The sequence below is a fragment of the Myodes glareolus genome, chromosome 12, assembly GCF_982192425.1.
Source record: "Myodes glareolus chromosome 12, mMyoGla1.1, whole genome shotgun sequence".
Classification (NCBI taxonomy): Eukaryota; Metazoa; Chordata; class Mammalia; order Rodentia; family Cricetidae; genus Myodes; species Myodes glareolus.
The window spans coordinates 18,602,285-18,618,854 of record NC_142037.1 but is presented as its reverse complement, the minus strand read 5'-3'; the positions used below and the strand labels follow the sequence as shown (position 1 = coordinate 18,618,854).

Genomic DNA, 16,570 nt, shown 5'->3' with positions numbered 1-16,570 from the left:
ACTGAGCACAGAGAACTCCGTCTTCTTTTTCACCCCTGGTCCTTTTCCTCACATGTCCAGGAGTCTTTTAGGGTCATTATCTACTTCCTATCCTCTAAACCTTCCCTGGTGTGCTTAGGCTGTTCTCTCTCCCGGGTCTCCACTAGTGAGCACAGTGCTTCTCTGAGCCTGGCCATCACATCCCAGCACCTTTGCCCAGGGAGGGTCTGAAGCCAGAGGGGCACAGCTTGCCTGAGCTTGTTTGGCCTGACTCCCTTTGCCCCTCAGCAGCTTAGCTCTCCCACCTCTTCTCTGAGTCCTCCTGTAAACAAGAGGATCAGGAGAGAGCTGACAGCTGCCTGGTGGGAGCAAGTCCCTGGTTAGCTCAGAGCAGGCATGCAAAGGGCCTGCACTGGATGCTGCCAATCCTTTTTCCTTCAGGGAAATTCTAGGCTCTCTTTTTTGGCTGTCCACTGCACAGTCACATTCCACGGGCATGTACGTGGTCTTCCTTGCTTTCATCATCGCTATTCCCATTTTGTGGCTGGTTTTGTGGCTGGTTCTGGGCTGTAAACTTCCTGTTTTTTCTTTTTCTGAGAAAATGTCAAGCAACAAGTCCAGGTGAGGAGTGACAACCCTACTTGCGCAGCAACAACAGACTACACACAATAGAGCCCCAAGCATGGGGGAATCATGACAGATGACCTAGGTCTCCAGTCTGTGTGGAGAAAACTTGGATGTCAAATGTCCTCCAAGGCTGGGCGTGGTGACACATGGTGGCAAGTGTCTTTATACCCTGCACTAGGGAAGCAGAGCCAGGTGGATCTCTGTGAGTTCAAGGCCAGTCTGGTCTACAAAGCAAGTTCCAGGACAGTCAGGGCTGTTAACACAGAGAAACTCAATCTCTAAAAGCAAGCAAGCAAACAAACAAAAACCCCAAAAGTCCTCCGAAGGCACATGAGTTCAAAACTTGTCACTATTGGACAGTGGTGAAAGTTTCAAGAGGTTTGGGAAGTCTTCTTGTCATGGGGTATATCTGTGAGGAAAACGGGGCCCTAGCCCCTTCCTCTTTCACGTGAGTCGCTTTAAAGTGTGTCCCTGCTGTGACAGCTGACTCACTTCAGACAATAAACAATGGGGCCAAGTGCTCACAGACTGGAATCCCTACAGCAGCAAAACAATCCCCTTCTCCCCCCACCCCTTTGTGTGATAGTTCTGGCTGTCCTGGAACTCACTCTGTAGATCAGGCTGGCCTCAAACTCACAGAGATCTGCCTGCCTCTGCCTCCTCCAGAGTACTGGGACCAACAGCATGCGCCAACACCACCCAGCACAAACCTCTTTTCAGGTATTTATTGAAGCATTTATGTTAGTGGGTTTTTTTTGTTTTTTTTTTTTTGTGACAAGTCTAAGAAAAATCAAAGGAGGAGAGATTTATGTGGACCAATGGTTTCAGTTTCAGTGGATGGTTACTACTGCTTTGATCCAAAATCTAACATCATGGTGGAGAAATCTAACATCATGATGGAGAAATCTAACACCATGATGGAGAATATTGGTGAAGCCAATAGAGAAGAGGGGTGTGGAGAAAGAGGGAGGGAGGGAGGGGAAAGATATACGAGTGAACTAAGGAAAAGATGTACCATTCACAGGCACAGTTCTTCCAGCTAGGCCCCACCTCTTGACAGTCAATTCTATGTGAACTCCTCAACTGATAAACTCATTGAGATGTTTAACATTCTCATCTGAATGCTTCTCAGCTGTGCCCTTCTCTGGGAAACAAGCCTTCAACACAGGGGCCTTTGGGGGGGTATTTATATCCAAGCAGTGATGGAAAACGGATATAGTGCTGGTACACACACACACACACACACACACACACACACACACACACGGAGTGGGGAGAAGATGGGTTGAATGTAGGCATCTGTAGACTGGTGGTTCTTAAACGTTAGTGTGTGTCAGAATCGCTGGAAGGGCTTATTAAATCACTGATGTCTATATCTTACCACAGAGTTTCTGATTCTGTGAGTTTGAGGTAAAGTCAGAGAATTGGTTTCTTCAAGTCCCCAAGAGATGCTGTTATTGCTGATCTGAGGACCACACTTTGGAAGCCATAGTCTTAAGTAGTCTGCATCTCCTAGCTCTTTGGTAACTCATAAGACTGGGACTAGGTTAATTGTTATAACTGAGGACTCTTGGGACTGACGGAGCCAAGACCTTACTCTGCACTGGGAAAGAAGATCTATTAACTAACTTTCTGGGTGTCCTCAGAAGATGGGGGAATACCCTTTAATATCTGGAGTTTATTCTAGCACAGACCCTATTTAAACAGCTTCAGGCAGGTTTAAACGTCTCCTTGGCTAAGTCTTAGTATCCCTGCTCCAGCTCCCACGGGGGGATGATAGCCCTAAGAGGTGTTAGTAGATTAGACTGAAAATGTAGGTCATATCCCAGCCGTCTGGGAATCATAATGAGCAAGTGAGGAAGGAGAGGGGGGACTGAGACCCACACAGGGAAAAGGTGAGAGGAAGCAGAGGGCTCCTGAGGGTCGTTAGTTACAAAAGCATACCTGGTGAACTTGTCGTGATTAGATTTCAGCCCTTTTTGGTGACCTGAGAAAAGACAAGGAGTATGGCCCCGTTTTTTCCTGTCCCTTCTCTCAAGCTCGTCTTAGGGTCGAGTTGTTAAGAGCGGGATTCTTCATGGAGAAAGTTGCTTATCTTTCTGATACAGTGTCTCTAAGAGGTATAAGGTTAGCCAGGGTGAAGGTGGGCGGGGGTTGGAATGAGAGGATGCTTGAAAAGAGGAAACAGGACCCAACAAGCCAGAAGAGAATGGGAGGAGATGGTGTATCTGTCCCACAGATGTAGACAGGAGGTGGGGAGTCCTAAAAGATGGAGTTTGTCTGGACTCTGACCAGCCCTAGGCTGACTGACCTGAGGGTTACGTCATATGGAGGGTGGTACGCACATATAAGTGCGGCCACCAATAAGAAGCTTTCTTGGGGGCAGATGCCCCTTTTCCTTTCTGGAGAACTAGTGGTACCTATCCTTTACTGTCCTCAGCATCCCAGCCCCAGGCCAATGAGATATGCAAATGAGCTCTTTATCTCATTGGCTGAGGCTCCAAGGCTACAGATGATCTCAAAGAACTAGCTCTTTAAGAGTGCCCTCTGGGCTCTGTGCCCATAGCCCCCTTGTTCTGAAGACAGGGGCACCAGACCCTGCTCTATGGAGTCTCTAGTCTCTGGCAAAGCGGTGCCTTTCTGATTCTGACACCGACTACGTCATCTCCGCGCTTCCTAAAGTGAGTACGTCTGGTGACCTGCCCCACAGAGCCCTCCTCTGACCCCTGCAGCTGTTCTCTGTCCTATCTTATGTCCCCACTCTTCTGTCCAACTTCCCCTGCTTAGTGTTTAATGTCTCCTGTCTCTCTGGACACCCCAATCAGTGTCACGCCAAAGGCTAGCTCCTTCCAGCACCCTGTTCTCTCATGATTGAGTGGTTCTGCCGTGGACAGCTTGCCCCTGGAAAGGAAGAGAAGCCTTGTCTCCTTGTCCACCTCTCTGCTCAGTGTGGAATCTGAGATGTGGCTGAAGAAAAAAGGGAATCAAGAGGCAGCTAGAGCCCAAGCCTGGGGGATAAGACTCTGAGCATTTCCACTTCGGGGCCTAGGGAATTGGGAGCTGAAGTAGAGCTAGGATGCCCACACTGGGATGTGTAAACTAGTGAGGTAAACTAGCCGGAGCTGAACACGGCAGAGTCCCTTAGTGTTGGAAATTTGGCACACTCTGTTGAACTGCGTTTGCTCAAGGACTTCTTGGGTTAATGTACTTTCACGCTTGTGAATCTGCAAGAGATGGGGCTAAGAGGTAGCCTTCCCTAAAATTACCTGTGTATAAACCTTTTCTAGGGCATGTCTCAGAATTAGTGTTCCACAGAACAGTCTTCAGTGAAGTTTTCAAAGTCTAATTGCCCACAGGATCAGAAAGCGAAGGCAATCTGCTCAAACCCACATTAATATAGTGGGTTCTGAATCAAAGAAGATCTGCCCTCCTGGGCTCTCTTTGGAGAGATTGACCTTGAGGAGAGAGAGTGGCCACTTGGTCCAGATCTTTCTAGAACCTTTTCCCCATAGGAACCCTCTTAGAGAAGAAGAGGTTTGTCTGTTGACCCATAGAACAGATGTGTAAAGTGATACTATCCTGAAGGCGTTCAGAGATAAAGTTAACAGCACAATGTTCTTAGGCCCTAAAATTCATAGCCTAGTGTCTTCCCACTGTCCTAAAACACACATATACACACACGCACAGCCACACACACAGAGACAATACACACACAGACACACACAGACACACACACACAGACACACAGACACAGACACAGACACACGTTAATTAAGCTCACATTTTAATTGACTGTAAATGGAACTGTGCCTCTGGAGATGACAGAGCTCCTCAGGATGCCCCAGCACTGGGATGCTGCCATGCTGCTGTTGTTTCTCATGGATGCCAGAGGCATCAAAGCGGTGAGAGGCTGTGCTGTCTGTCCATTTTGTCCTTCAGGGCTCCAGTTTCTTGTTGCCTGACAGGAGCCGCCTGGAAGCCACTGTGCAGGGAAGACGGGTGGCCGCCTTCCTACTCTGAAGTCCCTGTGCTCTAGTTTCAGGGCACTTGGGTCTGGGGGGAAGGAGGTGTAGAGAGAGGGATGGCAGACACCCCTCAAACAGTTCGGACCTTTCCTTTTTCTTGCAGGTATCAGCTCACTTCCAGAATGGCCCGTCCCCCGAGTCCCTTGGCTATGGAATATGTTAATGACTTTGACTTGATGAAGTTTGAAATAAAGCGGGAACTCCCAGAGGGCCGACCTGGACTCCCCACAGCCTCACTGGGCTCCACACCTTACAGCTCAGTGCCTCCTTCACCCACCTTCAGTGAGCCAGGCATGGTGGGCAGTAATGAGGACCCCAGGCCAGGCCTGGAGGAGCTGTATTGGTTGGCCACTCTGCAGCAGCAGCTGGGGGCTGATGAGGTGCTGGGGTTGAGTCCTGATGAGGCTGTGGAGCTGCTTCAGAACCAGGGCCCAGTCCCTGTAGAAGGGCCCCATGGCTACTATTCAGGGAGCCCAGGAGAGACAGGAGCCCAGCATGCCCAGGTAAGTGACCAACAGGTTGGTCTGAGGGGAGGAAGAAGTAGGGAAGGAGAAAATCAAGAGAGGGAGGATTCCTGGAGAGGGTTATGGACTGGAAAGAGACAGAGGAAGGTCCTTGAGAAAACTATATCGATTTTTCAAAATGGAAGGGAATAGTTGCATTATGGGGTACAGAGAGAAGGTAAGGAGGAAGCCAACAGTTGTGGTTAATGCGTCTAATCCCAGTACTCCGGAGGCAGACTCAGGCAGATTTCTGTGAGTTAGAAGCCAGCTTGGTCCAATAAGTTATGTTCCAGGTCAGCTACACTACACAATGGGACCCCGTCAAAAAACAAAACAAAACAAAAGATTAGAAGGGGCCTCAAAGGGAAAAGGGATTAGAGTTTAAGAGCATGGTGGGGGATGAGCGATTGTGTAGAAGCAAATAGATAAATGATGTGTTGAATCTAGCTGAGTAAAGGCTGTGGTTGAAGTTAGCTTTTTCATGGCTCCGTTTTTCCCCCAGCGCCTAACCTTCTCAGAAAGGATTGGGACTCATCCTATTAATTATAGACACAGATGGGGGTGTTGAGGGCATTAGGATGTAATCCAAATCCTTGAGGGTCACCGGGCTGTGCAGTTCAGGACAGGGAAACGTGTCGTCTGTGGCAAGGGCAGAGTCTGTTTGGGTGCGGGTCCCCCAGGACATTGCGGACAGTTGAAGGGTACGACCAGAGGCGTGATTGGCTCGCCGGAGTGCCGGGGGCGGAGCTCACACTGCGACACTTGGAGGGGCCCAAAGGCTATGTGCGTGCGTGTGTGTGTGTGTGTGTGTGTGTGTGTATGTGTGTGTGTGTAGTCCAGGACGTGTCGGAACTTGGGGTGGGGTCTGTAGGAAGAGCGAGCATGCAGTAGGTGAAAGTGCATGTTCCCTGGACTCCCAAGAATTCCCTGACACTCTGTGTCTAGCCCGGTGGGACCTGCACTGATCTGGTCCCTGCACTCTTCCTCCGCAGCTGCCCGAGAGATTTTCGGACGCGGCGCTGGTCTCGATGTCTGTGCGCGAGCTGAACCGGCAGCTGCGGGGCTGCGGGCGCGACGAGGCTCTGCGGCTGAAGCAGAGGCGCCGCACGCTCAAGAACCGCGGCTACGCGCAGGCCTGTCGCTCCAAGCGGCTGCAGCAGCGGCGCGGGCTGGAGGCCGAGCGTGCCCGCTTGGTCGCCCAGCTGGACGCACTGCGGGCCGAGGTGGCCCGACTCGCTCGCGAGCGCGACCTCTACAAGGCCCGCTGTGACCGGCTGACCTCCAGCGGCCCTGGGTCCGACGACCACGCTCACCTCTTCCTCTGAGCCTCTAGAGCAGGGGGTGTGGCGGTTTGGAGGTGTCTGGGTAGGTGGCACTCACCAAATCGCTACCCGAGGCCCTGTGTGTCGATACAAATGTTCCCAAACTACTGACCCTCGTGGCATGTCTGAGCTTAGATGCTCGCCCTTTCCTGGAGGTTAGACCCCTTCTCTTTTGCAGGCCATGACTTTTCATGATTAGAACACTGAATTCTGCAGGGGCTAGTGCCTGTACTGAGGGTGAAGGTGTGGAGGCTGGGTGGATGGTATGCTCAATAGGAGGAGAGGGAGGGGTGCAGCGCCCTCCTTCAGTCTAGCTTTTAATTCAAGGTTTTCAACCTGTAATGCATTGATGCTGTAATTAACAATGAAGCTGCATTTTAACTGACGCTTGGTACTCCCCTTTAGAGGACTACCGAATTTTCAAGACTTCAGTTTCTTCAAACAGAGTAGTAGATTAACTCAAGATGATATTTCCTGCTTAAGCCAGTGACCTTTAGAATCCAAAGCGACAGAGTAAACACCCTGGATGGGAGCCTGGAGACCTGGGCACTGGTCTCAACTGTGTCGCGGGCTATATGGTCTGTTACTTAAGCAAAGCAATTGCCATGGGATTTCAGTTACTTCCTCTAACTTTCGCTTGGATTGGATGACTTCTGACACTGTTTTAGTTTTGGCATCTTCCACAGTGAGCAAGTCTAAATGGTCTCCCCAAGGGGCTCCAAGATAACGGCACCAAAAGGACATCCTGTTCAGCCTCCAGGCTGTAGCTCAGGCGGTAGACACACAGCTTGGCTTCTCTGGAAATTCTCATTTGCACCGGCTCTCTGTGGCTCCCTCTAGGCTGCCTCGGCCTCCCTACTGCAGAGGGTGCCCCTGCTACCTCTTGCCACTCAGAGCTGAAGTGCGACCTCACAGGATAACCAGGAGCCCAGAAAGGGTGGCTTTGGTGAATTAAACCTGAAGCCCAGGAAAACTAATCTTGTTGGTTAAAAGTTCTTGCAACTTAAAAAGATTCAAGTCTCCATCACTGCTCCAGCTACTGGCCTGTGTGTCTGCTGTGAGGAGGGAGACAGAGGAGTGAGGTGGGGGGAGGTCTGGGGGAGTCTGTTGTATCTCAGTTGTAGATTGCTTGTCTCATTTATGCAGAGAGAGAGAGAGACCCTTCACGGAGTCGAGCAGTGTATTCCTCTCGGTTCTAGAGTGCCGATGACAGTGGATTGGAGGGGGTGGGGAGTGGTCCAGATGGAGCCTCGCCCACCACTATCCACCACCGCAACCAAAGTCCGGGAGCAGCAGTGGCCCTAGCTAGGCCTGTCTGTGGCTGTCCTCCAGGGCTCAGAGTTGCCATGGCAACCCAGCCCTCCAGTTCAGCAACATATGGGGAGGGCCTTTGGGCAGAGCAGAGACTTTGAGCTGGGAGTGTCCACCTCATCAGCCACTGTCATCTGTCCTCCAAGGGGCATAATAAACGGGAGAAGCAGTTCTGTGTGGGGGAAGTGGCTCCCATATGTCCTTCTTCCTTTCTGCCCCCACTACCCACCCCCTGACCAGCTGTCTCTTCTCTTCCCATCACATTCCTTGTTCGCACTGTCCCCTCCTCTAGCCTAGCTCATCCTTCGTCTATGCAGGAGACTGAAAGCGCAGTCCTTGCCTGCAGACCCCTGCTCTGCTCATTCCTTTCCCTTGCCTGCCCTTTGGCCAGCGGCCTTCCTCTTAAGCTTGGGTTCCTCCCTATGAGAATTCTCAGCATCTTCCTCTTCAACATCCATTGTTGAAGGGAGAGGCTGGGGCAGAGGGAGCTCACCTAGGATCTCAATTCTTCTTCCTTTACACTGTGTTTCTTTTTCTTTTTTTTACTATGTAGCCCAGGCTGGCCGCAAACTCACAATCCTTTTTACTTTTACTTTCCTTCCTTCTTTCCTTCCTTCCTTCCTTCCTTCCTTCCTTCCTTCCTTCCTTCCTTCCTTCCTTCCTTCTTTTTTTGAGACAGGGTCCCACTGTGCAGCCCTAGCTGGCCTGAAACCCACTTTGTAGACCAACCCCGGCTTGCCTGCCTCGCCTGGTGTGCTGGTGCTGGGATTAAAGGCTACCACCCCGGCTGTGTTCTCACTTCCCAAGTGCTAGGGTTATAGGCACGTGGCACATCTCCTTCCTTTCCCTTATTCTGAACTTCATTTGTGTCCTCTTCCGTCCTTTGGAGCTCCCATTCAGCCCCTTGGCTCTCTTGCACCCCCTCCATATCTGCATGCCACACAAGGGTAGAGACGCTGTCCTCAGACACTTATGCCCACAAACCAGCATGCATCTACGAGGTCTCAAGGTGGCATGTCTAGACCCCGTAGCTAGCTGCGGTACGGCAGTGATGAAACATGTGGGTGTTGTGGCTAGGCAGCTCCGGTTCTGGCTCTTTTCAGACCTTGAAGTGTTAAAATCAAGCCTTACTCGCTTCCTCCTTGAATAAACAGAGAAGTAGCGCTCTGGCTTGCTATCACAATACACATCGAAAGGAGCCAAGTGTGACGTGTGAAAGAACAATACTGGCTGTGGTTGCCATGTTAGCAGTAAGAGGACCTAACTGGACTTCCTCAGTGTGTGGTGCAGGAGCGCGGAAAACCAGGCCTTGCAGGCCTCAGTCTCCTCTCTGTGCTCCTAACTCATTAGCACACCTGCTGCACCCCCTCATGGCTCCACCATCCCTCCAGGGCCTGCCCTGCAGCTGTGTGGGGGCTGGGGCTCAGCCCCTGGGATACTCAGCGGGGCCTCTCTGGAGACAGATCTAAGAAAGCATCAGCCTGCCCTCTTGACAGCCCCTCATTACCCTCCACCATCTCCTGCAATTAACGTCCATGGTGCTTAGACCCCCTGGGCTTGGGGGGTGAGAGTAGGGGTTCCATAGTTCCCACTGGCACACAGTTGGGGGTTGCAGAGACAACAACATACTTGGGGAGCTCTGGCTCAGATTTGGAAGGAAATTTGGCCCCCTTTTCTATGGTATATGTGGGAGTGATGGGCTCTTCAATGGGCATCTGAGGCTGGAATACTGGGGTAGATCCCTTTATTAACACCCATAAGCCACAATCACTGAAGGAAGTCATTGAGGGTCCACAGAGTTGAGGGGTATGGGGCTTGAAGAGATGGCAGCAGGGCCTACCACTCACTTCCAGGACTCACAGGGCACCACTGGTCCAAGAGGCAGAGACACTGGTCACTGGAGTCACAAGGGTCAGTACAGGCACCTGAGAGGTGTAGGATGGTCACAAGCATTCCGCCAGCCACAGCAGCCCAGGTGGGTCGTTCAGAAGCGCCACTCCGGACCCATTCTGCATCCTCCCTTTTGATCCCCAAGAACTCACTGAAGGAATGAGGGGGTGTTGACTTGTGGAGAGGCAGTCACGGGCTGGGACTGGGGCTCACAGCCGGCGTGGAGGGTCTGGGAGCTCCTGGACTGATCCCTTGGCTGGCGTAGTACTCTACCACCTGCCGCGGTACCTCTGCCAGGACACACTTAGCCAGGGCAGAGGGAGCAGCCTGCGGAGGGAAAGAGACTGGTTAGGGGTCGGAGAGTGGCATCCGCTGGGTCAAATGAGCGACTGGTGGGGCTTCAGAGTGGCATGCTGGATGCTAGTGATCTTCAAAGGACATCAAGAGGATGAGAAAGACAGATTTGGGCCAGGTGGTGTTGGCACATGCCATTAATCCCAGCATTTGGGAGGCAGAGGCAGGCAGAGCTCTGTGAGTTCGAGGCCAGCCTGGTTTACAGGTGAGTTCCAGGACAGCTAAGGCGGTTACACAGAGAAACCCTGTCTTGAAAAACAGGAAAACCAAAACCAAAAAAAAAAAAAAAAAAAAAGAAAGAAAGAAAGAAAGAAAGAAAGAAAGAAAAATAAAAAAGAAAGAAAGACAGGCAGATTTGGGGGGCATGAATTGTTGAGAAGCCCTTTCACTGGAAGAGAGTACTGAATACTCACATCCTTGAAGTCCCTGAAGGGCACAAACTGGACGATGTCACGGGCTGCAGGTATCCCTTTTGGGCAACGCAGGGGACCATCATCTCCATCCAGTAGCCTCATGTCAGAGAAGTCAGCGTTGCCCACACCCACAATAATGATGGACATAGGCAGGCGGGAGGCTCGCACAATAGCCGCTCGGGTCTCGGCCATGTCACTCACCACACCGTCAGTGAGCACCAGCAGTACCGAGTACTTCTGGGGGCGAGCAGAAGGCAAACACGGGTTGATTCTGTATGAAAGGGCGCCGATACTCTTTCCAAACACAGGTCCTGACCCGGCAGGGCGGCACCTGCTTATCTGTTTTGCTTCCTCACCGTGGCTTGGCCAGTGCTCTGCTCCCGCTGGGCTGGCTCAGCCACGCGGTTGATGATGGGGGCCACGTTGGTAGGACCGTAGAGCTGGATCTGAGGCAAGCAACGGCGGTAGGAGGCTATAACTCCTGAGATCTCTGTAGGCAAAGAAAAGAGGTGAAGCTGGCATGGTCAGCAGGGGCTCCAGGCACAGCAGAGTGGCTCCCAGCTTCTCACTAAGCAGAGAGAAGGGGGGAGAGAGAGAGAGAGAGAGAGAGAGAGAGAGAGAGAGAGAGAGAGAGAGAGAGAGACTGATGGTCCTTGGGGCCCGGAGATGCTGGGTCATAGCACTCTTCCCAAATGAAGACAGGCTTTGGATGGGAGGAAGGGATGGGTCAGGGAGCTGAGCATGCAGGAGTAGTGTCTGTGGTTCTGAGGAGGTCACAAGCATCTGTAGTGGCACAGGCTGATGTAACTTCCCCAGCTTACCTTCACATTCAGGATTTTCTGGGTCAAAGTTGATGGCAAAGTCATGGGACACCTGTAAGATTGAGAGGCAAGGCAATGAAAGAGCATCTCCTTTCTGTCTCCCCTGCCATCTTCCTGTCTCTTGTACCCAGCCTACCTCAAAGTTTGGGGGAATTCGAGCTCCAAAGCCGAAAGCTGGAAACCGTTTATCACTGGAGAGAGGAGGAAGCTGTGAAGGTCCTGGGCAAGGCCTCCCTTTCTGACCCACACCCTGCCCCCTCCCGGTACCTGTCATAGTCCTGGCAGATGCCTCCCACTGTGCGCAGGGCCTGCAGGTAGTGATTGGGCTGTCGGGGGCTGAGGCAGTGCAGGGATTGGCTGCTCCTTGGGTCCCCATTGGAGGCAGTGAAGTCGATGGCCACCTGGGTGAAGGTGGGGAAGGGTCATGCTGCAGCCTTGAGAACAGACAGGCTAGGCCAGAGGTAGAATGTGTTACAGAACCAGGGTGACTCTAGGGGAGCCCACGGGCAGCCTCATAGCTGAGTGGGGTGTTGGATGCAAGGTACACCAGATGCCCAATTATTTAGGGCAGTGAGACTCTGGCTTCCTTAAGTTTGCATGGATTTAGGCCCTCCCTCTTTCTTATGCCATGCCTCTGCCTCCCGGGGTGGGACTTTACCGTGAAGCTGATCTGGCAGCCACCCATGATGTAATCCAGGAAAGTATGCACTTTTTCCACCTGGCAGAGGGGCAGGGGTAATGAGGTAGGTGAGACGGTTCTTTCCGGTGGAAGCTTTGGCAAGGCTTCATGGGGAAAGTGGGGCCAGGGTGGGGGACTAGGGTTTTAAAGGTTGCAGCTGAGGATGGGGAATGGAAAGGTTCCCAGTTCTCAGAGCAAGTCTTTAAAGCAAGGGAAGGATAGACAGACAGACAGACAGACAACAAATAAATAAAGAAATGCAAACAATAAATGGTTGGGGAGATGGCTCGGTAGGTAAAGGTACTTGTTGCCAAGCCTGAAGACCTGGGTTTGATCCCCAGGACAGACATGGTGCAAGGAGGGGGCTGACTCCCAAAAGTTGTTCTTTGCCCTCCACATGGGCTCAATGGCACTGATGTGTCCACACAAGCACACTCCCAATAAATAAATGGAAAGTTTTTTAAAATTAAGAAGGAAGGAAGGAAGGAAGGGCATGGGTTTGAGACTGTAGTTGGGCAGGGGCAGTGGTGCTTGAGTTGTGAACTGTGACTTACTGTACACTGAGCCAGAACGACCATCCCTGAACTCTTGTAGTTCTTCTTCTTGTCCCGGTACTTGGGGTTGATACAATCCCACTGCATCTAGACCCACCCCATATATCACCAAGTCAGACGTCCATCAAGTAGACCTTCTGGTCCTTTCCTGCTGATGCTTCCAAGGCAAGGGACTCATGACCCTGTCCTCCTGCCAAGCCTGGGTATTTTCCACCCTCTCTGTTTGCAGTCACCTACAGTGATGTGGTCAGCAACCAACCCCCCTTCAGGATTTTCCCATGGGGCCTTTGGCACCTCCTGCCCAGGGTTTGCTGTTCCTTCCTGCATTTCCTGGAATGTGCTGGTGAACTCGCCGATGAAGTCATGCTTCCCACTGGAGTCATAGTCATACACCAGGAACTGAGGGAAGAAGCGGGGCCAGGTTTAGGTGCGCTCTGTAGTGGCTCCAAAGGTGTCTGACTTAAGGTAGCAGGGGCCTCACAGTGTCTAGGCCCAAACAGAGGTTTTTTTAACCTACCCAGAAGCCACCTGCTAAACATCATTCTTTAGCTCAATCTCTGGCAGGGAGTTTGGCCTCAGATAAAGACACCTCTGTGGGAAGCTGAACTCTGAGCTGTGATTTATGCGGCAGAGACATGCACATCACCAGAAGGGAGAGGGAGGAGGTTTGCAGTATCCTGGGGAAGGTCTCGGACAGCGGACTGGGTGCTCCAAGGGGGCTTTACCTTGAGAGGCCGATGGATGTCGCAGCTGCACAGAGAGTGCAAGGACAGGCGAAATGGCTCCCAGCTGGGGTTCAGGTTGTTTTTTACCACCTTGGAGAGGCAGGAGGGACCTTGTCACTTCCTGTATAAGTTTCTTTACCAAAATCTGCCCACCTCCATCCCATTGCCCTGTGCACCCACCTCAGTCCTCCAGACCAGCTGGTCACTCTGGTCTCCATTGGTCTTGTAGATCTCCATGAAAGGGTCAGACTTGCTGAACAGATCCTGGAGATGCAGGGGAAAGAGTTCATGAGTCTGCGAGGAGGGTGGGGAGGGAGTAACGCTGAGAGGAGAATCGGCCTGGGTCCCTGGAATCTGTCTAGTGGGATGCCTGCGGCTCTCTAATGGGGGCATGGATGCCGGCACTCTGGGCTTCCAACCTTATTGTCCAGCTTGTGGGCTCTGAAGGTGAGTTGCACATAGTCGTTGGTACCTGATACCTCCTCGGCTACGATCTGTAAAAGGGGACACGGTGTTAAGGATTTTCTCCCCACCAGAAGGGCTGCCATATATGCTCCCAATAAATGAAGGTGGCTGTAAGCACAGTGTCACAGCGGATGTCTATATGGGGACATTGACCTTGGCCCGGTGGTGAACACAGTGGCTTTGCCTACCGTGATTGTAGACTTGCCGGCAGTCTTCCCATTCTTCAGCAGTAACGGTTTAGTGACCTTGGTCTGTGACACAATCTAAGGACAAAGGTGGAGGGGGTCTGGCTGTGAGGCACGCATCTGCCCTGGACAAGGGTGTGAGGGCGGGAAAGAAATGCTCACAGAGTGTCCATAATGTTGACCCTTTCATTGGACTAGGGTGGATTCAGTTTCTACAGCAGCCTACAGAGAGGTGCTGGGAGGGGAGAGTGAAGTTTAGTGTAGTCTACCTGTTTAGCCATGGGTTCAATCCCCAGCACCAAATACAATACAACAACAGCAACAACACCAGTAACAATAACAAAGGGAGCACTATGAGAATACCCTGCCCCCACCCCCACCCCGCACCGGATGGGAGAAGTAGGTTAAAGAATCTTGTCCAAGGGTGCACATCCCATGGCTCAGAACTAGCTTCAGAGTTCCTTTCTCTTAGTGTGGCTTCCAGAGGCAGAAGCTGATGGGTGAGGTAGGGATTGAACTGGGGTGCAGACCTGGCCCAAGGTGCACTCTGTAGAGCCAAGGAAGGTGTCGCTGCTGGGGCTGGTGGCTCCATCCTCTGCATCGAACACATGGAATTGCAAAGGCTGCTTCTCTTCAAAAAAGTATTCAATGGCCAGCACCCGGGAGAAGACGGGGCTTGAACAGGAGCGAAGCACCTCTGTACGCTCCACCTGTAGCAGGAGGGAGAGGACCCTCTGGGAACCAAGGCCCCTCGTGCCTGCCCTGTACTTCCCTGGCCACATGGACTTGCCTTGGTCCTTTTGTCCCCATCAACCAGTTCCTTTCTTTCTTAGCTGACTTCTGAATTTGGGGTATGGCTGGACTACTAGACCTCAGCCCTCTGGGGGCTCTGTAAGTCTCTGACCGAAATGTTTGGGTTTATAATGATGGCATACTTACATTCAAGGTTCTCCACAAGGCTAGAGAAGGTCCTTCGGAGTCCTCACCCCCCACGAGGCTCCATCGCCCACTCGCCCTCCCTCTTCCTCGGGTTTAACAAGGTTAGCTGCCCTCACCTCTACCCACTGCTCATCAGAGTAGAGTTTAAGCAGCACACAGGGATGCGGCTTGGTGAGTGTGTCTCGATCTAGGAGGCCATGGCAGGACACCCGCAGCTCCACTCGAGAGGCCCCCAGGGTCATGGCTGGGGGCTCAGGCACCCATCCCATCTCAGGGTCCGACATGACCGTGCGGACAGAACAGACAGCCTGGACAAAGAGAGGTGGAGTTTGTCTCTTGGGGGTCCTGGACCTATCCGTTGCTCTTCTTCCTGAAGTCCTGGGGTCCTAAGGGCAGCCCACTTCCCCTGCCCTCTGCTTGACTTCCCTAAAGCTCTGAGCAGCAAAGATGAGGAGTCCAGAGCCCTGTCATTCTGCCAGTCTAGGTGTCATGGATGGGGCTGGAACAGACTGGAGGGTTGGGATAGAAGTGGGTTCCTGGCAGTCTTGGCTCCTAGGCCATCGATTGATTTATGCCTCCTGCTGTCTCAGCACTTTTGACTGTTTCCCGGCTGGTGGATGAGCCAGTGCAGCACTCATTCTTGGCACTAGGGAACTGAAGTGGGGCAAGGGGGTGGGGAAGAGGGTGGGGAGGCCCCGGGAGGTCTGTAGAGGATGGACCTTAGGGAAGAAGTCTGCCATGGACGGGAAGCAGGTTGGCAGTGGAAGGTGTTCGTGCCAAACTGTACCCACTGTCTTAGCGCCCCCACTCACTGTATGGTTGGCTGATGGGAAAGGAGGGGTGGTGGGCTTGGGGAGTGAGAGTCAGGACTGGGGCTCTGTGGTGAGCTCCCCAGGCGCTTGACAAGCCTGCAGTCTTCCCCCTCCCTGTTCTCACACTTCTTGGCAACACAGGCACCGTCTCTTAGCGACAGGGTTTTGGGGGTGCCATGGCCCCCACCATGCTGCTCGTGGGATGCATGCGCACCACCCTCCCCCGGCAGAGTCACCAAGCCTCAGTCAGCAGCAAACGGGGGGTCTGCTGACCCGAGTTCATGGCTGGTCATCCCATCTATCTGTGCCTGTCCAGATCTCAGGGTGAAGTTCTCTGATCCATGCCATTGCTTCCTGAGTGAGTGTCCACTGGTGTGCCCGAGTGCCCCACCCTCTGTCTGTCCATCTCTGTCCTGTGTCCATCTCCAGGAGGGTGTGACAGTCTTGTATCTCTGTCAGAACAGGGACCGTTCCCTGGCTGGATACCGGCTTCCCGATGACATATCTTTCTAGATACCGGAGGGAGGGTCTGGGCTTGGGGTGCTTTCTGTCTTCCAGCCACAAGTCTCTCAGTTAATGTGGCTGCCTTAAGGTAGGCAGGGCATGTGGTGGAGAGGGGATCAGGTAGTGCTGGCTGGTGACTTCTCTGACAGCTACAGGAGATGTTGTTGTGGAGACTGAGCCGGGGAAGGGAGGGCTCAGCCTGGATTAGGGAGGAAGGGTGGGCTCACCTGGGCTCTTAGTTGGGGTCTCTTCTCTCCAGCTCTCCAGCCCTGCCCCTGACTTCCTTGCTGCTCCAGCCGCTGGCGCCAGCTCCGGCTCCGGCTCTGCTGCTATTTATGGGGCCTGGATGGGGAGGAGGGGGGCCGCAGCACCAGCTCCCCCCCTGCACAGACTGATTGGGAGGGAGAGGAGGGGAGGGGCAGGGACACTGCCTGGGAGGAAGCCACAGAACTAGGGAAGGAG

The 16,570-nt window shown here is 52.7% G+C and overlaps 2 protein-coding genes across 3 annotated transcripts; one reads left to right on the top strand and one right to left on the bottom strand.

Moving 5' to 3' along the window:
• Nucleotides 1-4,753: 4,753 nt before the first annotated feature.
• Nrl (neural retina leucine zipper) lies at nucleotides 4,754-7,526 on the top strand. 2 transcript variants are annotated; one of them, XM_087895881.1, is made up of 2 exons: nucleotides 4,754-4,817; nucleotides 6,125-7,526. In XM_087895881.1, the coding sequence occupies exons 1-2, from the start codon at nucleotides 4,754-4,756 to the stop codon at nucleotides 6,457-6,459; spliced, it is 399 nt and encodes a 132-aa protein (XP_087752007.1). In that variant the 3' UTR covers nucleotides 6,460-7,526. The 2 variants fall into 2 exon arrangements, with proteins under 2 accessions (XP_087752007.1, XP_048301268.1); XM_048445311.3 differs by having other exon boundaries at nucleotides 4,754-5,134; nucleotides 6,127-7,526.
• Nucleotides 7,527-9,494: 1,968 nt separating this feature from the next.
• On the bottom strand, nucleotides 9,495-16,450 carry Cpne6 (copine 6). Its single transcript, XM_087912049.1, has 17 exons — nucleotides 16,336-16,450; nucleotides 14,909-15,100; nucleotides 14,384-14,563; nucleotides 13,857-13,931; nucleotides 13,623-13,697; nucleotides 13,384-13,467; nucleotides 13,204-13,293; nucleotides 12,773-12,877; nucleotides 12,479-12,565; nucleotides 11,904-11,963; nucleotides 11,513-11,646; nucleotides 11,382-11,436; nucleotides 11,246-11,297; nucleotides 10,781-10,914; nucleotides 10,425-10,661; nucleotides 9,810-9,984; nucleotides 9,495-9,692 (listed from the first exon to the last, which is right to left on the bottom strand). Exons 2-16 carry the CDS (start codon nucleotides 15,074-15,076, stop codon nucleotides 9,847-9,849), a joined length of 1,674 nt encoding a protein of 557 aa, XP_087768175.1. The 5' UTR covers nucleotides 15,077-15,100; nucleotides 16,336-16,450; the 3' UTR covers nucleotides 9,495-9,692; nucleotides 9,810-9,846.
• Nucleotides 16,451-16,570: the final 120 nt, after the last annotated feature.